Below are 26,170 nucleotides of genomic sequence, written 5' to 3'. Positions count from 1 at the left end.
CAAGCCGCTTATGATCTCGCAAGCGGATTATTATTGATCTCTCGATGCAGTGGGTGGAGTATTTTGGGCCTTCCTATTTGACTGACTTATTATAGACCTACAACTTCTATGAATTGTAAAGATTAACTAATCGTTCCTCTCTCTCCCTCTCTCTCCTTTTTTCGTGCTATAAATCCCACATGGTAGTAAGGTCAGCCTTCCATATCTTGGTCCTCCTCTTTCGTGATTATCGTTTTTGGAAAGTTGTACTAGTTTTTTAGCTAAATATTCCGTAGTCGTTACATAGATATTCTCTAAGGACTTTGGAGACAATACATTATACAAAAAGGCAGTATTACTATAGAAAATAAATTTAAAGACGCTTTGCAAGTGCGATATGTGAGAAGTACGATTAATGATTTCGTGCAAGTCGAAGACAAAGTATTAGTATAAATGGTAAACAGACAACCGTAGTATTCCTAAATCTACACTTTGTATATCTCCGCAACCCACGCACTTTAAAGGCTTTTTTACATATAGGGCTCTCTTGTACAAACCGAACATGTCTAAATACCTTTTTTATATTTTAATGGAAATTCAATGCCAAAAACAGAAAAAAAATTGGTACAAAGAAACGCCCATTTATTTGTCCGTCTATGTATTATAATGAGTTTGTCTGCAACAGATTTCTAATGCAATATTATCGAAACGTGACTTACAAATAAATGGTAGATAGCAGAGTGGCTAGCGTAGTACAGCGAAATTAAAATAAATTTGAAGAAATATAGCCATTTATTTTTATGATTATTTGCGCAAAACAAGTAAAATGGTAGTTTTCAATCTCTTCTGGTGAAAAACATCGTAAATGCAGTTATTATTCTAAACACGGCCGTACCTCTGTAACCCTATTCTGTCAATTCAATTTTATGACTCGGGGACAGAAACGAACTGACGTAGCCTATTTTCTAAGGGCACATTTGCACTAAGCGTATATTCGGCTTTTATATTCATTTGTGTCCCTTCATCACAAATATTACACACATAAAAAACCGTCTTTTAATGACTACGCCAGTCCCGCGCTACACTTAGTTCAAGGAAATCCAAGGAAATGCTGTAAAACGTTTCTTTGGATTGTAAATTGTTATAAGAAAGGACTTATAATTTATAATGGATTATACCAAATATGGCTTAGATTTGGATACATTAGATACTATACTACCCGGGCAAATAATTTTGCAGAACCATATAACATCTATACCATGCGACGATACGCCTACCACTAACTTCACAAGAGTTTCACATTAAATAAATATTGCTATCTCAAAAATATTCAACTAATTGTCAAACTGCCTACAATACGCGCCGTAAAACACGCTCAATGTGTAAAAGTCCTTACTGTAGGCAGTATTTATGTGAAGTTTTCTTTTCATTTCGTCAGATTGTTTGAGATATTGGTAAAGGAAAAAGGTCATTGCGCCCTGCGGGTGTGATTGATCACAAAATGTATTTATGAATTGGGCTCTATACTGACACTATTCATATTTTTCTTGTCTTCGAAATTCCGTTATGATTTTTTTTGTAATAATTAAATACTGTAAATGTGTCGTGGTCGGCATTGTATTCGACTGTTTATTATTAGATTTCGAGATCGATTCCCGGGTCGGGAAAAGTATTATGTTTCTCGTATAATTGATATTAGAATATTACGCTATTGTACCATAGAGTTTGATATCGTCGTCGGTATATCGCAATAGGTATTTACATGAATTATATGGGACTAACATTATGGATGGTAAAACCTTTGTGCACTCCTTTCACCTCTGCTCATACTTTCAGTTATAACAAGCATGATATTGTGTATGTTTTCAACACATTGGTAGTATAAAGTAATGATTAAGTTGATAAAATTATAAGAAAACAGTAATACCCGAGAATGCTAAGTATGGAGTGTCTATGTCATTACGGCCAATGATAAGAGCAAACCGATGTAGATCTTATTGCCGAAAGCGGATTTCAGGCGCAGTTATCCATTAATTTTATAACATCAATGCTCAGTAAATTATTTGTACTATTTAAGCTTCATACGATTAAAAAAAATGTACCGTTTCGGATTAAAGTACATCGGACCGGCTATAACAAGATAAACGTTACTAAAGTCTCAATCTCCAATCCAATCGAAATCTCCAATTACTTCTATAACAAATTGAATAAACACAGCAAACAATCGAAGTTTACTCCACAATATTGCTACACAAACGCAAATAAACGCTACCATATTCTCAGCCAATATTTCAAAGCAAACTGAATCATATAGCATTTATACAAACATACATAAATACATAACGCGATTGGAACCACTAAGATCTTTGACCGGAACATGGATTTCCCCGGAGCAAAGTTCAGAGGCAAGTAAAAATGTATGAGATACAACTCCAATGATACGTTGAGACTTTAAAATTGTAAGCGAAGTTTTCTCGTTAATGTGTTTTTGATATAAAAATTTCGTATTAGAAATTCCGTTTCGGTTCTAGTTCGTCGATTTAAACCGACGAATTAAAAAACTTTAAATATTTTTATTGTTTAACACTATTTGGCTCAATTTACAACTACCATTTGTACTAAGGTATCCTAAAACTACGTCACAACAGAAACAACAGAAATTATTATTTGTAAACATCCATAAAAATGTAATAAGATAATATAAATAACATCCAGAATACTTCGGTTACCAACCTGTTATGGCGCCGTGTTAAAACGTTTCTGCACTCGCGTTTATGTACTCAGTATTAGTAGTTAATCTTCATCTAAATAGTAATGTCATCGTCATAAAGAAAACCCAGACGTCACACGGATAGCATGAATGAGCATGAAAACAGCTGATCGTAATAACAAAGTGTTCTAAGTTCAATGCTCCATTTCTATAAAAAGACCTTGGAGTATGCGAATTCATTGAGACTGGGATATTTCGAAAGGTGCATGTTGTGAACAACCTCACGTCACTTAAGTTTAGAATGATGGTTTTGAGTGCTAACTATTGTAAATATTAATAATAGATATCTATTTCTGGGAACAAACGTAGTCACATGGAAAATTTCTTAATCCACCCTCATTATTTTATATGATTGTGTCGTCAATTACAAGCCTCTGTAATTCTACGTTATAAATAAATCTTTCTTCAAACATAAACAGTAAATTTAGCTCGCTATCTTTACTTCGCATTAGTTAGCTAAATATAAAGCGAGACCGAATTTTATTCAATCAGTACAGTCCAGTTAGCGGGAGAAGACGCATCAAGCAAATAGAAAAATAATCAAAACAAATATTTTTAATTTATATAAGATATAAAAATGGCTGCTGAGAAAGTTACAAGAACTTCTACAGAAAAAGTTGACGGCCAACAAGACAGGGTCGAGTACGATGACCTATTGGTGACAGCAGGCGAACTAGGACGGTATCAATGGTCACTATTCTTTTGTTCCTTCCCGTTCTTCGCTTTTGGAGTATTCGTGTATTACTCCCAAATGTTCATCACAGAGGTGTCACCTAATCACTGGTGCAGGATCCCAGGCCTAGAAAATTTCACTGAAATGGAACGCAGGGACCTAGGTATACCAAAAGATGAACACTCAAGATTTGGATACTCACAATGCACGATGTACGATGTTAACTGGACTGATATACTTACAACGGGTGAGAAACCTGATCAAAACTGGACAGTTGTACCATGTCAGTATGGATGGGAGTTTAATAAGTCTGAAATACCGTACCCAACAATCGGAAGGGATTATGAATGGGTATGTGATAAAAATAGTTATCAAGCAACTGCCCAATCAATATTTTTCGTAGGATCTATAGTTGGAGGATTCCTCTTTGGATGGGTTTCCGACCGCTACGGAAGAATACCAGCTACTGTAGCCAGCTGCCTTGCTGGATGTATTGGAGGTTTAAGCAGCTCTTTTGCAAGAAATCACCTAGAGTTCACCATTACAAGATTTATAGTAGGTATGTCATACGACACCTGCATGATAACGATATACCTCCTCGTTTTAGAATACATTGCTCCAAGATACAGAACAATAATATCAAACATGGCATTCGCTATATTTTACGCTCTATTTGCGACAGTTATTCCATGGATTGCTCTAGCCTGCGGTCACTGGAAAACTATCTGCCTAGTCACTAGTTTACCTTTAGCTACAGCAGTTCTAACAAGATTCTTTATACCAGAAAGCCCAATGTGGTTGATATCTAAAGGAAGGATCGATGATGCCGTTGAGAAAATTCTAGTTATTGGTCGAACTAATAAAAAGGAGGTCCCACCAAAGATGATTGAGCAATTTAAGTTGACAATGAAGGATGCGAAAAACGAACAAAATCAAAGCGCGTTAGAGATTTTTAGGAGACCAGTTGTAAGAAAAATGTTTATTCTTATTTGTTTAGAATACATGTGTTGCGCTATAGTTTTTGATGGACTAATAAGAAGTATTGGTCAATTAGAATTCGATTATTTCGCATCTTTCTCGTTAGTATCGTCTACTGAATTTCCTTCGGTGGTGATAGTAGCTTTCGTGATGGACCATGTTGGAAGAAGATGGATGACCATAGTATTTATGGGAGCGAGCGCTGTATTCTGTCTGTTGACAGTATTTGCAAGTGGAGTACAAACTGTGATATTCGCTGTTACGGCGAGATTTTGTGTGAACATGGCGTTCAGTGCCGCCATACAATGGGCTCCCGAAATTCTGCCTACATCAGTACGAGGATCGGGAGTAGCGATAGTACATATCTGTGGATATGTAGCGACGTTCTTATCACCGTACATTGTGTATCTAAAGGAATATATCTACTGGCTACCTTTAGTAGTGGTATCAGGTATTTGCGTGTCCGGAAGTTTAGTCGCATTTGGCCTCCCAGAGACTGCGATGAAAGGAATGCCCCACACGTTCGAAGATGCAGAGGAGCTGACGAAGAACCAGAAATTATGGTCGTTGCCTTACTTGGAAGAGAGGAAACAAAAGAAGGAAAAAGCGGGGCAGATCAACCAGAGCTTCGAACTTGAACCGTAAATCATAACGAAGGGGTCATCAAGGTCTCATATTATCAGTCTCAGTGACGCAACGTGTTAACTAAATATTAAGTAGCCTGTTGTCATGGAGATGTTTATCTTTGTAAATCATTGTATCATTTGCTCAGTCAACGTTGCCATGACGTTGAACGAAATTACACGTTGATTACAAAAGACTATTTACTTTTATTTGCACCTAAAATCCTACATCTTAAATGGACAATCACGATTTTATGTAGTCACGTTTTTTATCACATGTTAATGAATTAAAAATAACTTTAATTTGGCATATATCGTATTAACATAGCAAAACAAGGGCAAAGCTTCTTGTTAAGCGTCATCCAATCAATCTGATAGGTAAAGTAATACAAAATGTATGTACGAACAATAATGACAATATTTCTCGTGATGATTTCCACGAAACTTTTTCAGAAACTGTGATTGGTTCGGTCTTGGATAGGTTATCAGGCACTTGTCCACAAGCCACACTGGCTATTAGTCTGTTCTTTTTTTTAAAGAACAGACGTTAAAAAAACGTATGCAAATTTTCGTGCTAGTACAAATAGTTGAAGTTTGCATGTTCTATTTCAGTAACTCGAGATATATGTGAAATCGTTTCGTAAAATCCCTATTCAATATTCAATCGCTTTTCGGTTGAATATGTCTTGAATATGTAATGTTCCTTGTCTATTGCTGGTAAAATAAAATAGATTTATTTACGTATTTATACCTATATACTTATAGTGCGAGTTTGTTGCCTTAGGATATTATCAATATCAATTCAATATGCTTAAATAAATAAACATATTTTCAAGTCATAAATAAGTCTCAAACCAAATAATAAACTATTATGTAGTCACTAAACCAAAATCACGACTTCCATAATAATTGGGTAGTTGACTAGGTTAACGAAAAAATATTAAACCTGTACTCTTAAAAATCAAAATGCTCACGCTGTGCAATTTCTTTCGTAAATAATGATGAAATTGTAATTATTGCACACGGAAACCTTTTATTATGCACTCATTTGATACCAACAAAAATAAAACACTGTGACGGCACTATGTCATAATCCTATACTAAAATGTGTTTTTGGCATTTCATAAAGAGTAGCCGATTTGACTGGTAGTCAACTACCGCGTATTCCTAAATATTTCAAATATGAAGCATTTTCAACAAATATCGCTACATTCAGAGCTCAAATTCATTCGTAGTTTCAATTTACTATTCAGCATTTCTATAAATGTCTGACTGAAATACAATAGCAGTGAAAACTCTATACAAGTCAAACATGCATTCAATAAACTACGAGTATTTTACACAATAGACCGATTCTATTCAGATTCTCTAACGTTACTATGTATTTTAGATTCTAGCTCTATATTTAACTTTCAACATGATACATACCAATAAAGAATACAAACTACGCAATCGATGTTTTAGAAACATTAATAGAAGTACATACATCAATGAATGAGTGTTTTTGTAAACTATAGTTTTGGAAACAACGGTAGTAGTATCTTAAACTTATATGCCCAGAAAGTAATGAAGGATTTTTTTTGCTTGCATCTGTATGTTAAAACCGACTTGTTTTTGTAAAACTTTGATGTTTCTATGTTTATATATTATGATGTGTCAATACATCGATGTACGATTTTCACATGCCAATATCTTTAACCGGAACTAAGACATTTGTGCCTACTATTGTATGTTATACGCTCATTAGATTTTAGCAATCGCTCGTAGGGGTCACAAGGTTACATAAGTAGATAACGTTATCAAACATTTGCTGCTGCTGGCTACCGGTCTACCCCATAATAAGTGAAGAATAAGAAATAACTGGTAAATAACAGTTTAAAGAACTCTTAGGTAAACGATACCTTTTTCTTTAAGGTATCGTTTATCTAAGAGTTCTTTATTCTAATACTTATGTATGTATATTAAATATGTAAAAACGTAATCTCTGACCATTTGATCCCATCATCATTGCACCCTTAATCATCGCATCAAATACATCGAACATCAACATAAGTATTTGTAATACTATCACTAGGCTATCACTACTACTAATGACCCATTTTTTAAAAGAAAATTCTAGTATAAAAGGTACGTATTCTCGCAAGTAGGTATATTACTTTAGGTACTACCAATTATTTGTTTTAAGCAAATAAATAAATCTCCACACTCAGTCTAAACAAATATTTGTTTTACTCACGTTTAAACTAATTTATATTATCTTATTTATTTTTACATCACGTTTGTTTTACAACAACGCCCACATGTTATCATTCTATCATTTTAATATAAACACTCTACTAAAACGTGAAAAATTGCTCAATATTACACATTGTTTGCTTAAAACTAGTCGCAAATGATACGACTTTGAGCGGAACGCAATGAATAAGGTACAACGCAAATCAGCGAAGGTACGGCGAAAATACTGGGAAATTAATCTTAAATTCTGACCTGTGGTTTTAAATATGACAACTTAATGCTGCGCTTTAACCGATCTTTAGCATGTGGTTCTAATTCACATGTCACAGGAGTTTTTTTTTTTTCAATAATTTATTCCCAGTATCTTTGCCGTTTCTTCGTTAGTTTGTGTTGGGCCTTAAACGTAGCTCAAATACATCGCGTTACAGTCTGAGCACGGCCCAAGAAAAGTCTCAGTAAAGCGATAAAAATTGTCTTAAATGACTCGAGATTCTGACAAATGCTTGCAATTTCTCAGTTTCAGACAACATTAACCTTGACACTTATTACCTGGAGAATAAAGGCGAAAATTGAGTGTCAACTGGAGACATTGTAAATGTATTTTGCTGTGTTGAGGACGCTGTATCCATTATAATGCTCGTTGTATGAAATGAGAGGGCGAGAGACGCTTGCACTTGTAAATCATGTGTATTTTATTCTTAAAGCAAAATCTTTTGACCTGAACACTAAGTAAATCTCGGACTAAGATAGTTTTATGAAAATGTTTGTTTCTTTTCAAGAATTTATTCCTTTGTAGTGCTTTGTAAATAATGTTTGTTACTTTCCCCAGATTGTATGAGAAAATAAATAGCTGTTTCTTTAGAGATTATTTTATTATTTATTAAGACAGTTTTATTTATTATTATTGTATGCCAAGTTTCTAAGAGTACTAAGATTCATAATAGGGATTTTTATTTTCTAGGTAAGTGCTAACTCAAAGGAAAATTCGAGGCAGAACTTTTCACTAGTCTCATATATTTTGAGAATAAATTATTTCGGACAAAAGGTATTACCATTAACTTTCAGAACCTTTGATGGCTGACTCCTAGAGGTCTTAATCTTTGAACTTTGGTACGAACTGCTATTAAACTTGAAACTGAATGGTGTAGGTAGAATATTAATAAGAATCGATGTTTGAGAACACTGAAGTTTTTTAGAACTGGTGTGGATCACCTTTTTACCTTTTCAAGTGGTCTACGAAGAGAGGGTGTTGAACTCATGTGACATTGATTCAAAGTGCGTTTAAAACTAGAGTATGGTTTTACTACTTTAATGTAGACTATCCGGTAGATAAGGTGACAGGTAAGTTTACGTAAAAAAAGGAAAGAAAACACATTTAAGTAAATGCAATGCAATAAGTTTTTATTTGTCCACTAACCAATGAATCTTAATATGAATTTAAAAATAAGATTATAATCAATTACGATTAGAATCATTAAATAATGTATTATGAAATAAATAATAAAACTATTCTTTAAGTATGTAGGTACATATATCCGTAATAAATAAACCCAACAAAATTTTATTATTTTAAATCAATTCTAGTTTCTATACATTTTTAATACATTCCAATCAAATCTTTTATTTATAACCAAAACGTGAAACGTGACAGTTACCAGGCTACATTTGAAAATATCACAGTACATCCGAAACATCAAATAACATCAAAAGTAAAGCCTTACAATGACAAAAGCGTGGGTAGTTCTGACACATTGTCTGTCAAACGTCACGGAGAGCTTTCGGACGTTTTCATGTTAAACAATATTCTACTAAATATACCAGTTAGTGAGAATGCGGATGTGTGTTTGTGTTTCTAGCAAAAACTATTAAAAGTATTTCTATGAAATTTGCGTAACTACTGATAGTTTATAACCTGAAATTATGTATCATTTGAAACTAAAAATCTTTCTACGTGTTCAAAATTGTGGTAAGAATATAAGTTAGCTACTAAGAATGTATGAATAGTTTTAAATAAATTATGTAACATATTTCTAAATCGAGTCAAAAGAGCTTTAGGAATATCTGAAGCTCAATTCTGTACAGTCTATGCCATCGAGTATCGAAAGTTTGACATTAAAAATGTCCTGCCAAAATAGTTCCTACGACGCCCGCTAGCGGCGCAGATCAAATTTTCATACAACATTTCTCAGTAGCTAGCCGGTAGTCGATGATGGTAAAGAATCGACCTACTCGTTCTTTGTTCGTTTCAAAAATGAACCTTAGATGCTTATTTAATTTAAAGTTTTTAATCTCGAAGATTATTTCTACGCGGACTAAGTCTCGGGTAGTAGTTAGTCTGTTATATTATGAAAATATAATGTTCACCAGTTTATTTTGTGAGTGGTGAATATTTTATTCGTCACTGGAAATGTGACGCAGTGCTATTGTATTCATTGTGTGATTATTTGTTTATTTCGCTTGTACAAAAGCATTTTAGTGTAACAGTGTTTATTTTGTACCATGTGTTGTTAGAATGGAATTGCATCAGTTGTATAATTCTGTAGTGCTTCTTGGAAAACTGATTAACTTTACTTGCAGGTTCTTCTCTGGGAGTGTTTGTAACGGAAAACGATACACGACATAAAATATTTTACATGGTATGGATGTGAATGAAGCAAAGGAAATGTGGCGTTCTCTGGTCTCTGCCTACCCCTATGGGAAGAAGACGTGATTTTATGTACGTATGTATTATGTATTTAATATGATAATATTATGATCTCTTACCTGATGCAAAGCACGACATTTTTTAGACAACGAATCTTCCATCGGCCTATGACTTCTTCTAGGTACAACCTGCCAAAAAAAATATCTGCCAATTTTCAAAAAAAATCTGTTTGTAATTTTTACATTACAGTGTAACAAACATTCATCCTTACAAACTTTCACAATAGAACCTACTCAACAGTAGTCGTACAGACTCGCCTGTAGAACAAGTTGTCCTGTAAGGCTATTATTTAGGCTATATTTCAGGACAATGTCTACACATCTTCTTGCCCTCCATGATAGATGTCGCCACCTATCTACATTCACAGGTCATTACACACATACAATTTATTGTAACAAATATGCGGGCATTATAAAGGTGGCTACTCACTACAACTTTTGTCATAATACTGTTTTAAAACGTGACTTCTTTATGAACCAGACTTCGGAGCTTATGCTTAATATTTTATAGCCAAACTTTTAACCTGTTATGGTGCGTTTCTTATTTTAAATAGAACTTCAAAAGGCTAGCTCAACCTAATAGAGGATAATTTAGATCCTAATCAACACGACCAAAATAGATAATTTTTTGACAAATTTAGATATAAATCTAAGGTATCTACTGATTTTGCCGAATATTCGTAGATTTTTTGTTGTACGTTGTTACATTAGTATGATATGCTCTATTCCAGTGTGTACTCACGTTAACCACGTTGTTTTTCTTCCCTATTCACCGCTGAGTGAAATATGTGACTTTGGTTTCAACAAATACCTTGTAAGGCATCACGTTGTGAAAGAATGGAAATTGTATTACACTTCTAAGAAATGTTCCTTGACATATAAAATGTGTCCTTTTAGTTGCCATACGCAATTATAGGTGTTTTAAATTACTTTATGTTTTAGATAAAGGTCGTACACATACAATTAGCTGGCTTACAATTGGATTTAGGCTTCATCTGAGAGTTTATAAGAAAAAAACCGCAAAATTGGTTTGCTTGGTTCTGGATATGAATATTAGGCGATACAGATGCATTAATCACACTCTTTAACTATAACATCTACCCACTTACTAAATGGTCACTGTAGCGTGGCGCTGTGGCTTAGGTCGTTGCGTTGGGAGGTAGAGGGTTACCACAAATAATAGATTCGGATCTTTTTATACTTCGTGTCTGTTGTTTTTATGTTTGTAAAACTCCCCGCGACACAAAAACAAATCTTAGTGCGCAAGTTGTCTTTGAAAAAATAAATAAATATAAAATTGTAATTCATTATTTCAGTACATAGTTAGAGGTACCATTTCATCTTATTCTATTGTAATGTTCATACTTTCTGACCTTATTATGTCTTTATTTTAATTACGGCACCAATCTGTGACCGAAGATATTGGTAGCAGAGCGCGGCCTACATTTAGTTCGATGAATTTTTAAAGGTTGCCGTACTGCAGTGCAGTTCGACCGTCGATTTGAAACTCGGTCTGTAGGGAACCCTCTGAGATATTAATTTCGAGCAGAAAGATCTAGACTATAATAGCTATGCATTTGATTCCCCGAAGTAGTAGACAAAGTTATTTTAAATAAGTCCCTGTTTCTGTGTTTAAATTGAATATAATAATCTCTAGTTAGTCTTTTGAGAATATGTCAGAAAGAAAGTGGGAATACCCTTTCATAAAACTTGCGAATTATTATATTGAATTTCCGTTTATTTATATTGAATGAATATCCATCATAGTATAGAGGCTTGTCGAAATTATATAGAATTATAAAATCTTTGTCACTTCAAAAGTCAATCCTACTAAACTACTATTCAATCATCATATTTTTCGTACTTCATTTTAATTCAATTAACTGCTAGCGTGAACATAAATTCCAATTTTCTTCTATAATGTCAATAAACTTTATTTGAATTTTTTTGACAGCGTGAAAAATATATGGGCTCGGTGGACAGAATTTGAAATATACGGCCTACCTCTATTGTGGATACATCAAGGCTAAAGAATAGGCTTGCTCATGTCATTATTTGCAAAGGTTTCAGTACCTTCTTAATATGGCTGGTAAAAGCGTAAGTATAAAATTAGATAACGCTGTCAATATTTTTTTATGAATCACATTACAGAAAGATGTCATATAAAAGTTACGTTCATTTTGCAGTAAACTACAGATCATGTTTCCCGCTCAGTTTAGTCAACCGACTTTTGTTAATACAGCGATGCTTGTGTACCGGCAATCTCTCAGTCATGATTTCGACATCATATCAAAATGAAAAATAACAATTCCGACATTATACCAGGCTAAGAAATAAATGAACTTTGCCTTACAATCGACAGCCGAGGTCGACTTTACGATTTTTCACAAACGCCAACAAAATCAGAGAACATAGTTCGCCTAATTCTTTTAGGCGCCTCAAAAGAAATGTGAAGTCATCGTTTATGGCCTACTCCAACAAATTTTATTTTATATTCCCAAAGCCTTCTTTTACTAAGATTCATGAGAATTCTCGAACCATTTATTGGATTGAAGGTACCATTAAGATAATTCCGACCATTGGTGAACGTCAGAAATTCAAAGGTATTGTGAAATTCTGCGGCCATTTCATTTTGAGAATTCGTGAAATATCTTAGTCTGCGATAAAGATTTAGGTTTCTTGAGTCCGTGAGTTACTGTTCCACAATAATCCAAGTTGATGGAGGCGAGAGTATTATTTGAGTACTTTAATATAAATCACTTCAAAATAATAATGGTACTAAAAGTTTCAATAAACTAAGTGGAAAATATTAGAGATACAACATACACGATCAACATTTGGTGGTGTAAAATATATTCACAACTACACCATTAACCTAATTTCACAGGGAACAAACATGGAATATTTTTTAACAAACTGCTTAAAACGATTTCGCCGGTCACCTATGGTATAAGTACAGGTGAGATAAATGCGGATGCGTTTAATCAAGTAAAGAAAATAGATCATGCACTATAAGTAGATTGATATACGGGACAGTGGATACAAGAACATAAAGGGTTATTTATCCACCATATTATATGCACGGTCGCATAATGCATTAAGCTATCATCTGTGAAAAGCCTTTAGTAAAGAGAGTTTCTCGTATACAATTACGTTACGTGCTTGTACGCCCTCATCTTTCTGAGTATACACGCGACAGTACGTACACTGTATACAAGTCCTGCATCGCTCTATTCGCTCTTCTAAGATGTCGTAACGTCTAATACCTTGTTAGAATCGCTTCAACGCGTACGAAATGCATTGCTTTGTGACAAGAGTTCCGTTCTAACGTTACCTAAAAATAACTATGTTTGGTTTTTATCATTCTTAATTTCTACCTTTAGAGAGCTATACTGAGTTTATTGGTTAAGATGATGGGGAAAAAATCAGTTATATCAAAACTTATCACTGTCAAACTTAACACAAATCACTGTCAAACTTAATTAAATATGGATCACACAAATCTTTGTTCTATGTACAGACAAGACAAGAACCATGTAAATGAATAGTAGAGTCCAAAAACGTATTAACTACAAAATTAAATTCTTAACATGACCTTAAAAATAATACAATATTAAATCATTGTTCACAAATTTCATTTTAAAAATGAATATAAAAGCTAAGAGATATATTAAATTTTTCCAGCCTACAAGCAATTAAAATCTACTATACACACACATTCCTGAACCATACCGTACCCTCAGGTGAATGTCGAGCAAATCTCTAACGCATGCCGACGTCCGGCATCTTGACTATTGGCATGCTCTCTATAGGCCCTTAATTACGCCGAGTTACGCCTCCACTGACGTACAAGCCGGGTTACTTGGCACTTTGGCTTTGATACGCAGCGGCCAACTAAATGCCTTGAGGTGCCTTTGTCAGCTGAGAAACTGCTTTCAGATTTGTTATTTCTTGTGATGTCCTAATGCTAAATGCTTATTTATCTACATGATGTGTTTTAAAAGGGTTTACACATATTATTGTGTTTTTAGTTAGAATCTTAGTAAATAAGAATTAGTTCTATCTTCTTTTAGGCCCCTTCCTTATTCTCTATATTCCCATTAGTCTGTGTGACTGTAACGATACATGTAAGTTGGTGATAAATTAAATAAATAAAGAGAAAACATTATTTTAGTACCGTATTTAGTAATTGCAATTACTGTCTTGAGTGTCTATTAATTACATTTCAAGATTTTCTAGCCCTAAAAAGTACCAAAAACCAAGCCGTATTTTAATCGCCGAGTCAGTTTATTATTCAAATAATTATTACTTAATAATCAAATTCGCGTGAAAACGTTCAATTAAACGTTTCCAAATTAATTAATGGTGAGAAGCAGAAATTCTCTCATTATTACTTATCTTTTCACAGAAATTAAAACCGTACCTCTCAAAGTCACAAATGTAGACGGTAACTTAAGGTGCAGCGCAGACGGCACACTTTTTGTGTGCGATCGAGTCTGCAGAATATCATGATAGACATTTAAAAAGAAAAATGTGGGATGAAGTGTGCTGTATTGTTTATTCCGCTCCTGTTTGGACATGTATGAGTCTAAAGAAAAAACAAAATACGGTAAGTTTAAGTTTTTAATAGACTTTACCACATGAGTACACAGACTCGATCGCACAAAAAGTGTGCCGTCTGCGCTGCACCTTAGGCAGATATTAGGGACACCTAATTTATTAATATTACGCCTTAAACATAAATAATATTCCGTTTTAATTAATCTTATGAAAGGAAATGTTGATAAGAAAGTTCTGTACGTTTTGGAATATTTTACGCCTAATTTGTTTTGATGTTGATTTCGTAATGTTGCTTTTGAGTCCGAGTTGCATATTTTATGAAGTAGATATAATTTTTTCTACTTATCTTCTGAATTAGTAAATATAGTCAGGTACTTATGTTTCTATAGTGCGTTTAAGGTTAGTATTCCCGAAACACATTTTAACAGTGGGAAAAAATATGATTTCAGTTAATTACTTTTTTTTATAAAAAATAAAGACAACAGGTTAGGTCATATACTAATATTAAGTCTGAAAGGGCGAAGAATATCGTTAGGTAAGTATAAAATTAGTTTTAGCCGGATTATATCCTTAACTTAAAGTTTTATTAAGGTAGCGATAACAAGATTATCATAAAACTACTGTTCTTAATCTATCTTGAACTTGAACTATATGAATTCCTAATCCTAGTTTGCAAAAGTCTTAAAATATAAAATACCTTTATTAGCCCGGACGTCTTATCCAGATTATATTAGTCAAAAAGTTTTAGAACTAACCCAACCAATACCAACAGAAATAGCAAACCTATTTTAAATTTACAGGATCTTGAAGTCACGAACTCGGAACGAAGCTATTTAAATTCAAAGATGAGTTTGAAAGTTGGTAACTTTTGAAATATTCTTGGAGAGGCAACGAGATCGAACTACCTGTAACTCTATAAGATACTTGGAGCATGTATTTGTTTATTCATAGAATTTGTTACCGATATGGACTTTTACACAACTTTAACAGTAGTTTTGCGAAATAGAATTGTAGTTAATAATGATTTATTTTTTATTCTAATAAGACATAATTAGATAAACATATTTATTGAGTCTCCTTTAGAATTTGGTCTGTTAAGAAGTAAAATTAAATAATAGGTACATGGAGAACAAACCGCAGTGGGGATAACCTACTAACTCCCGGTTTCTGGGTTACGTTTAACGGTAGTTTATCTATTCAATAGCGTTAAAACTCATGTAAAAAGACGCTATTGAATACATAAACTATCGTTAAATGTACTCAGAAACCGGAGGTAAATTGAACACTTTTGTTAATAACTGTACATGGGATCTTTTAAAATACGCGTCTTCACCAAATAGTAGAGAGAGAGAGTAATTTTCTTCTTATTAAGGACTGTAGCAAGTGATTTTTAGAACTCCTAAACGTATTTAAAATATTCTTTTTCTATATGAAAGAGATGTTATATTAGGTAGACATAGGCTAAGAATGTGCAATTTAGCGAAGTCAGGGCCGACCGCTAGGCGCTAGTCACAGACAAAATTCCTAAACAAATTCTTAACCAAAACAGATCCTTCAAAAACCCTTGATTGACCTTCCACCACGATCTGTGATTGATTCATGATTGAGTTTCAGACTGATTACGTTCGAACCCCTCGTAATCCTCCCTTAAAAGTGATTGAGTTTTTGTCAACTTGATTATCGTAACCCAAATATCAGTGATCAAAGGCAGCCAGGATTCAAAATGTTATGTGAAATGTGTTTGCTGTCCTTTAGAAAAGTAAATAAACGATACGTGAATGTAATGTATGTTTGTGCCTATGTTAAGATGCATTTTTAAACAACTTTTTAAATTTCTTCCTTAATGTTGCACGCGATATTGTAAAATAAATTCGCTAGATAAAAGAATTAAAAATTATAATATGTAATTTGACGTCGATAGATGATTGTTTTATCTTCTAGATCACACCATGTATAAGAGTTTACAAACGACTTAAAATAGGTTTGTCAATATACTAACTTTATACATCATTTCAATCTGTAGTTAAATGTGTATTATAGAATCCCTATTGCATTTAACAAAGTACATAGTTTGTGATTGCAAAGATATTATCCTTGCATTTTGTCTTCTTACGCTTTCAAAACAGGCAAAAAGGTACTTTATCTAGAACATAGTATCACAAGTATAATATTACGACAGCTCTTTAGAAATATTGATGTTCGCCTGTGAGCGCACTTAACTAAGGTACGTCGCCCGCCACAATGTAATTTTAGTGCGGGAAGATCGTCTACTATGTACATTGTATTTCCTTACGTCATTTACATATGACACGAGGAAGAAGAGAATTTGGTAAATGTATGTACCGCTGAATACATTCTGATAAATTTTGTGTGCATATTTAAGAAGTATTATAGACAACTTGAACATAATTTGCTGTATTAAAAAGTAAACAGAATGTAGACCCAGTGCAGAGGACACTTGGTTGGCTGTTATACCAGTCGGGTGGTACGATAAATTGCGTATTGGAAATTTAAACAGCGCTTTGCGTCAAATATACTTAAAGAATAATAGTATCTATCTACTGATACGAACGTATTCAACATTTGTATATGCCTCGCAAGCCATTATAGTAATAACCATTTATTCAGTGAAACTCGTCTAGTAAAGAAGCAATTTTTTAACATTCCCATTCACTTTTTCTCTTTCAAAATATACTTTTTAACTTAAACGAGCAATTTAAAAGACTACCACTTTAAAAATGAATGTATAATCCAGTTAAAACTCACAAATGGCCTAACATGGCTGTGAATAAAAATTCGTATAACATTCCTCGTAAATTCGACTTTTCGTTTAAACCAGACAAACTGTTGGAAATGTAACATTTTTTCGCATAAAAGTGTCGTTTCAACACATTTCAACGGTAGGAAATATGCCAGTGAATTCAGATTAATTGTGAAGACTTTTGTGGATAGAAAAAGCTGAAAAATTTATTTGGTTCTGTATATAAATAACGGCTGTTGCCTGCTTCCTTTACGCAGTGATTAAGGTCGTTACGCCGCTACCTTTGCGTCGAGAGGTCGTGAATTCGATTCCCACACAATTATTTGTGCGATCCACTAAGTAGTTGTTTCGGGTCTGATTGTTTTTGTATGTTTGTAAATGTCTCCGCGACTCAAGATCAACTCTTATTGCGGGAGTTGGCTTTTTAAGAAATCAATAAATATCAAGTAACAAGTTAGAATTAGAAGTATAATAAACATTTCTATAGTCAGTCAATCAGATCCGTATTTGTACCGCTGATGCAAATCATAAGTTGATCAAGAGCTGTTCCCGCCGACGCGGTTCCGCGCGCTTGCAACCTTTAGCCCACTATTACTGTTTTTTTTAAAGTTAGCTATTTTTGGTCCCCGACCTTCAATCGTCCATATTCAATATAAATGTTGCAGTTTAGCCGTAGAAGCGTAACAAGCAGACAGGCAGATTTACGCATTCATTATAATGATTAGTAAGAAGGAAAAGACGACTACCGTATCAAAATCCGTTGCATAATTTAGCAGCAACAAGCTCGCATACACCCGCAAAGCTATGGTTATACTGCTCTATATTCACAAATTTACTTTGAAAAAGCGAACAAACAGAACATATTTTATTACCTACGCCGTAGTACCAGCATTCGTAAGGATTTACGCGCGTACATACTGATTGGTTTCCGCGAAAACAAATTGATTTCCCGAAGCATCGGGTTAACTTTCCCCTTTTTCGCGAATTCTAGAGGTTTTACCAAACTATTGGGTGTTTTATTATAGAGTGATAATATTATTGGTAATACATTTGAAATGTTTTATCAATTACTGTCTAATAATTTGGTACGATGGCTTGAAAGCTAATTAAATTAGTAGCTAGTATCAATCATCATGACAAATCTAGTTCTATACACGGGTTGAAAATGTGAAACTTGTTTAAGACAGTTGTAATCACCTCCGTTAAGATTAATTTTATAAATTAGTTCAGGGAACAGTCATTATACACATAAAATGCACTTTTTACATCCACGAACTATTAACTATTTTTTTTTTTACTTTAATTAAAGCTTGTTTAACACTGCACTTACGCCTGAGCCGGACAGATATCAAGTGTCTATACGTGTTGTCTCATAAGATTTCATTGTTTACATTTTCAAAATCAAAATCATTAAATTTTAAATTAAGGTCAAGTACAGACACCTACGATACTCAAATTTTCATAGTTTAGTGCTGTATTTGTCTGAAACAAAGAACAAAATTGTGGTTATTATAATCACACACTCGTAGTTATATATCGTTTTGTCGTCTCTCTACGGGTCTCTAAAAGCTTTAGATTTATAAAGCTCGCGAGATATCGTGTTGGTACTTGGCGCACTAATGAGTCCTACTACACTCATGTCCACTGAATAAAACTCGGATGTGTACCGATAGCAAAACAAAAAAATAATTTAAATAATATTTCTCTTTATTATAATAAGATATATGTTTTCTATAATTAAGTAAATCATTTTGTCTCCAGGGACATACAAATTACCAAAATACTCAATGAGAATGAGAATTAAAAAATACTGCCCTTTGATATCAAAGTCAAGGCCCACTTTGTATCTGATTTTCCTTATTAATTTGTTATTCAATCGCGTGATTTTATAATACTTTACTTATTTACGTACTTTGAAACATATACTTAAAGATGTTTATGAGTTATCTGGTTACCATTTACCTTAATATTAGTTCTGCTTAGTATCGGATTAGAGAAAAGATTTCCTACTACTTTCAACCATCGACAATCGAGTAGCTATCTAGATAAAAAAAAAGTGTAAAAGACCACTAGAACTATTTTATTTTAAAATTATTTTGTATATACATATGTATGAAGACTTTGCTTCTCTATAGTATTGAGTGAAGAAAATTGCTCTAATGGTTATGTGTGAGTTATAGACCGATATTTATATATTTATTGTGCTTCCTATTATTACCCGGAAAACAAATAACAGATTATTCCCAAAGGATTCTTCTCTGAGATAATATATAACCTTAAAATGTTGTCAAGTTGCAAACGTCAACGTTACAACGAGGGTCACCTGTGACATGAAACCTTCAGGGAGGATTATATTATCAGACCTTGAGGTTAAGGAATTTGTTTTACTTTATATATAAAAAGCACGTGTCATGGCGTTTGTGGTTGAAATCCAATGTGAAATGTGAACGGCGTGACCGATTTTTGTGTATATTTTGTACGCCTAAGAATAATATAATCAATGTGGGAGTTGAAACGAAAAACTAGTTTTGGTTCAGACCGTCTTTTGATAGTCAAGAACTTTGTTTATGTATTGTAATATAATTATTAGGTTTACAATATTATTGATAAAAAAATAAAAAATCGTTAAAAAAACGACATCCAAAATTGCCTTAAGTTAAGTTGCAACAAATGTTATGCTGTATCTGTGTGTGCATAAAAATCATCATTATAATAATATATTTAATTTAATCTTTTTCTAAACGAGATATAAAATCCAGAGCCTATTTATTCCAAGTTCTAGCGAAACTATAAACCTGTTTAACTGTTCCATTCTGCAGTACTTTCAACAAATCTACTGAAAACTTTTCCGTTTACAGTTGTATTAAGTTTTGCAGTGAGTACAACTCACTCTGCGTGCAATATAGCAGTCTCATTAAGATCGCTCCTTGCCTTATATCAATACAAGTTATTATTCGTAGTATTATTACTGCTTTTGATGCTATTTTTCTGTTGAAAACTTATACAAATACGACTTATTTAAAGTTATCTACAAAAACAACATTAGCTATGTATGTTTGTCTTTTTGCTTTCACGGCTAAACGGCAGCCATTAATATGAAGTTTGGTAAATCATAGCGAAGTATAACAAGATGCATGGATATGAAAGAAACAAGACACGTTTGTAAGGATTGTAACAATTGGCGTTCTTTGGTCTCCATTTTCTTCTATTGGTAAAAGGTAAAAAGTACAGGCATTTTAAAATTATTTTTTAACAGTTATTACGGATTTCTATAATTTAAATCACTATAATTAAAAATGGAATCTACAGTTTACTGTCACAGCATAATAAGACAAACAGACACTTCATACTTCATTAACAGACAGTTTAAATATAACCTTTTAGTGGGCAAATTACAAGCACCACGTATTACAATTGAAACCAAATATAACTCCTTCAATTATAAGTTATACAATACGTCGAACAAATATATATTCTACACAAGTTTCTAAGATTGTGACGTTGAATTGTCGTAACAAGAATAAGAAGTTTCTTTCAAATGTTCGTGACAGAATGTAATAAGAGTTACAGATGTTTTTGACTTGTTATCTTTTCAATTATGTGTCTGTATTGTTTAAAAGGGTTGAAATGGTGCAGAGTTTAGTTGAGTTTTGAGTGTTATTAAATCAGTCTGTTTATACCTTCACAATGTTACGATACTAACCGTGGCTTTATTTGCGATTAAGGTGATTTCTACAATACGACAGATTGTTTAATCCATATCCATACTAATATTATAAATGTGAAAGTAACTCTGTCTGTCTGTCTGTTACTCAATTACGCCTAAACTACTGAACTAATTTGCATGAAATTTGGTATGGAGATATTTTGATACCTGAGAAAGGACATAGGCTACCTTTTTACCCCAGGAAAATGACGCATTCTCATGGGTTTGTCCCATTCAGGTGGCGGACGTAGTCGCGGGTAAAAGCTAATAGTACCACAAAAGTGGCTCTCATGGAAGGTTCCAGTTTAGGTGCTGTATCAATTTGAAAAATTTCTTCCACACAAAAAAATCCAGGATCCCACGTTCAATCCAAATGTTTTGTAAGTAATTCTATAAATTACTTATTTATTTATCAATTTTAGCAATTCAAATTATTGGTACTACTACTAAACTTTGTCGTTTGATGCTAAATTGTATGTCTCTCCACATCAAAACTGTTTGATCGCGTCAAAATATATTAGTCTCTTTATTATACAGTAAAAATGTACCAAATATGAAAACTCCAATTTTATTCACAATAGCAAAAAGAACTAGTAATAAGTTATACGCAGAATAATAAAATTTGTTCGTGTACAGAGTGTTCGCTGCCATGCCTAACGAACTGCAACTGATTGGATTGCTCTCGCACTAACTATTTTATTTGATTCCTATATTGGATAGAATGCAATACCAACCTTAATATAAGTCTAAAAATCCAAGGTTTGTATGGAGTATTGACTGATCAGGCTTCCAAAAGCATTTTTTGGAGATAAATAACAATAATTTAGCGAAAAATTTGATTGGAGTAAATTGATTTTTTCACGGTTTTAATAGCTTGCCTTGAAAGAGCTGCTCAAAATGTTGGAATAGGTTCGGAAAAGCTACTGAAAAACCTTTTAAATTGAACTATTATTTCTCCACCAATAAACCTTTATCAAAATTTAAGATAATATTAGGGCAGCTTTAAATTTTTTGCCATAACTTCAATAATTATACAATATTATATTATGATTGAATCAAACGGAACACAAAGACCACGTCAATAGTTCTCATGATACCTGTTCGTTTAGACATCTAAAATAAAACTCCTTGATATTAAGACGTCCAGTCCATTGAGATGCAGAAACCGTAATATCTTGTAGAAGTTCGCATCGCATGAAGAATGAAGCAAGCTTGGATGGATTTGAAGAGAAATCCTTGTGCAGAACTGTGGAATGATCTCCTGGTATTCGAAGGAAAATATGCAATTAATATTGAACATTTTATATTTATTTTGAATCTACTGATAATGTTATTCATCGAAAAGTAATGACAAAAATAAATTTACAATACAGTTATAATTCTAATAGTGCTATGAAGAAGTCCGAGTCAAACAAAGAATAAATGTATATCTTGATTGTAACTCGTACCAGAAATTTATATTCTACCGTAGTTAAACATAATTGATTAGTTCGATATAAGCTTCGGATTTCCCTCCTTGTGTGCCCAGAATTCGACAATAAAGATTTATTACCTGACATTTGAAAACACGTGTCCAAGTCCTACCTAACCAGCTATAAGAATACTTGCTCGATTGCAACCAATCGAACTACCGAACAACTATAACTGCATTGCTCTGTGTACCCAAACGAAGCATAATTCGGTTGCCCGTGATACATAAATTGAGCGTACTAACTCCTCAAACTCCGTTAACTCTGTGAACTTCGTGAACTCCGTGATCTCCGTGAACTCCGGTTAATTAACCGCAGAGGTCAATCTACATAGTTAGTAAGTTGGACGTAATACTGACCGCTACAGGTACAGGGCTCTTAGTACCTCGCCTCAAGTAGATGTCAAATACCAGGTATTGAAATTCTAGGAGATCTGTGAATTCCGGAAACGATAAAGTTTGATTAGTTCATCGGAACCTGAGATTAATGTTTGTAGATGATTTTTATTATGATTTTTATGGAGTTATAAGTTTTCTGTTTTTTTGTTTTTGGATAATAAGTACGTTCAATCTTTGGAAGATTAATCGATGTAATTATATGAGGTATACAAAACTCTTCCGTTACTGAGTGAGAGAGTGACTATCTAACGGACAACGCACGGCCGAAACTGAGCTTGGAAAGTCAAAAAATGTTAAAAAGCGGCCTTAGGAAAACTAGAGGAGCACTACACAAGTGTCTAGACTTCTGACCCCTAATCGAACAAGGTAAACGTTTTCTCTACAGGCATTGATTTTAGGAATTAACTTTTGTGTGCAGCTCCACTCACCTTTTATCTACTAAGACAATAATGTATAAGAGTAATATCTAAATCGATTAATTCAGGGACTAAGCTATAAAAATACGATAGTCATTACTACGCATTATAAATATTACTAAGATTTTTCTGCCAACGCTACCTCACACTCATTAACAGCCGCTAAATACGAGGGGCATTGTGCCCGCTTTATTACCCTTCACGTGTGGACAGCGACGTGACGCCGTGACGTGCCGCGTGTCACGCTCGACCTTTGACAAGTCGTTATACAGAGCTTTTGAGAGCGACAATTTTATATTTTTTGTTCGTTATGAACGCGGAAGGTTAAATTGCTGGGTGGGAATAATGCGGGGCTTTAAAAAGACACGTGTAGAATGCGTATACAATAAAAAAATTACGTGGAAGTCTACTCACGGCACGTGCCGTGACGGTAGACGACATTCCTGCAAAGTAATGGTTTGTTTTAACCTGCACAGAGCAGTAGGTATCATTTGCGATCTCCAGTTATTTATAGAAAATAGCTTAATATATTATTATGCATGCATCCGGAATGGTGTGCTCATATATCGACTTATGGATGCCAGGGATGGTCATAGCAGACGCAGGAGGCCCAAACGAATGTGGTGGGATGGTCTGAACGCATTTGAGAAGTTTTGGGGGGACTTGCCGCAGGGAGGGTGATTGGGAAGGAAAGGGGAAGGTCTTTTCCCAGCAGTGGGACACTCAATGAGGCTAAAGAACAAATTTTAATATGTACCTGGATTAAAGATCGATCGTAGTTATTTCCCATCTTTCACTTCCAACTTTCCACACGTGCTTAGTTCGTCCTTCATATGGCTAAATCTCTCCATACCTCTCCTCCAAAAATCTCATTCAACATTCTCATACATGTATGAACACGTAATACGTTTACCATAATCTGTATGGAAATCATACATCGGAGCGTGGTATCACAAGTTGGATGAAATTTCAATTTTACGCAAGTTTGCCTCGACGACAGCTTGAACAGTGATAACACAGCTTACGTGGTCTCAATGCTATGATTGTTAGAATAACTAGTTGTTCTACGAGGTTTTGTTCGAGAGAAGGATTTCACGTGATCTCCAATTATGTTACGTGATAACGAAGGGATAAATGAACCTTTCATACGTAAAATAATTTTTAAACTAGTGTTAACTTGAGGGTTTGTTACGCAAGCCACATTAAGGCACGGAAAACAGCGTGAAAGGTGTCGCCGTAGCTAAAATCAGCTTTATAGTTGTTTCGGAAATAAATATTTTACAAGAAGACTAGTTTCTATCTTCTATATTGCTTTAGAAGGTAAATATATTACAGCATAACGGTTCTTATCAGTAGGAAGGAATTCAAGAAATGCATTACAATACATGTTGACATTACAAACACAATATTTGTAAGTAATAGTATGTATTTAAACACCTTTGCGTAAATACTATGATTGATATGAAAATACAATAATTGCAACTCCGCTATGTTTTATTGTTTTATTTGTATAAAATATGTGAGTAAATTGCATAGAAGTATTGCATGTCTGTCATACAAAACGATTTTCGTGAGTGAATTTTCAAATTCAGCGTTTCTCTGCAGATGACAGTATAATAATGTTGTGAAGGAAATCGAAATAGTCTGCTACTGGCTGTAAAGCATTTAACTCGTTTATGGTAAATGCGCAAAACATATCTGTTTTTTCCATGGTTTTAGGCATAAAAATGATATTTATTTATGTTATGTAATTTTAAGAATATAGGTAACTTCTAATTTTAGTTGGTATTATAATTATGTTTATGTTTTGAATATGTGAAGCACGTTCCCAAATAAAATCAATAGACAATAATTCTCTAATAATTGGCTGAGTTAACGAAAATTAATTGAATTTTTGCAAAATGCATATCCAAGATCCTCGTGCTATGAATTTTATTTTCGTTTTTAATGTTCAAATTAAATGATTATAAAATGGAACAAGATTATATAGAGTTGCTGATTTGACTAGTATGCAAGTGTCCTAATATTAAATAGTTGCTTAATTGACCACGGTAGCCGGGCATTATGATGACAATATGGCGGTAGCCGCCATATTTGCATAGTTGTCAAACGACACAATGTTTGGCATTTCTTCGGGAATGCGTTTGAGTGCAGTGCATTGTCAATTTAACAATGTAACACATGCATAAAATATTATTGTATAACATAACAATGACACACCTATAGTGAGTGATAGTAGCGTAAAGTAACATAAGGCTGGATTTTTGATTTCCTTGAAGATCAATAGGTAAGTAAAGAAACCTTTTACAAACAACTAAAACAATTTAATCTTATTATGGCGGCCATTCAATGCAACACACGTATGTACCTATACGAAACCTTTCAATTTAATAGGTTGTAACCAAAACCAATAGCCATATCCAATCACCTAATTTTCCAAACTATAAAACTGTTTATACCAATTCGCCAATCGCATCCAATATCAATAACAACCGAATATACGGTTTAATCGATGTATCGAATAAAGGTGTAGCCACAAAGTGGTGGGTAGTTTAATAATTCATGAGAGGGTACTTCGGAGCCTGAATATTGTAGTAGCATTAACGTACCTTTGAATTGTCTCTTTCAAAGAATTAAGGACAGACCGTTTGGGGAATACAAACGGATTTGGCGGAATCGGATCGGTTTAAGCAACCTTGTCAGGGCGTGAATATTGGTGAGTGGGCATTTAAAACTATAATAAAATAAAACAAATTTATCCCATTAATGTCCCACTGCTGGGCAAGGGTCTCGTAATGAGGGAGGCGTTAGGCCTTGAGTCCACCAAGCTGGCCTTCTTTCTGACTTTACATACCTTTAAGAACTGTTTTTAAAGAACTCTCAAAATCAAAAATCAAAA

General features: G+C 33.8%; 1 protein-coding gene across 1 annotated transcript; it reads left to right on the top strand.

The window, feature by feature from the left end:
- The first annotated feature begins 3,226 nt into the window (after positions 1 to 3,226).
- On the top strand, positions 3,227 to 5,220 carry LOC142973473 (carcinine transporter-like). Its single transcript, XM_076115189.1, has one exon. The coding sequence runs from the start codon at positions 3,327 to 3,329 to the stop codon at positions 5,043 to 5,045; it is 1,719 nt and encodes a 572-aa protein (XP_075971304.1). The 5' UTR covers positions 3,227 to 3,326; the 3' UTR covers positions 5,046 to 5,220.
- The last annotated feature ends 20,950 nt before the right edge of the window (positions 5,221 to 26,170 follow it).

This window comes from Anticarsia gemmatalis, chromosome 6 (assembly GCF_050436995.1).
Source record: "Anticarsia gemmatalis isolate Benzon Research Colony breed Stoneville strain chromosome 6, ilAntGemm2 primary, whole genome shotgun sequence".
In the NCBI taxonomy this organism is placed as follows: Eukaryota; Metazoa; Arthropoda; class Insecta; order Lepidoptera; family Erebidae; genus Anticarsia; species Anticarsia gemmatalis.
The sequence above is the reverse complement of the archived record's forward strand: the minus strand, read 5'-3'. Positions and strand labels throughout refer to the sequence as shown.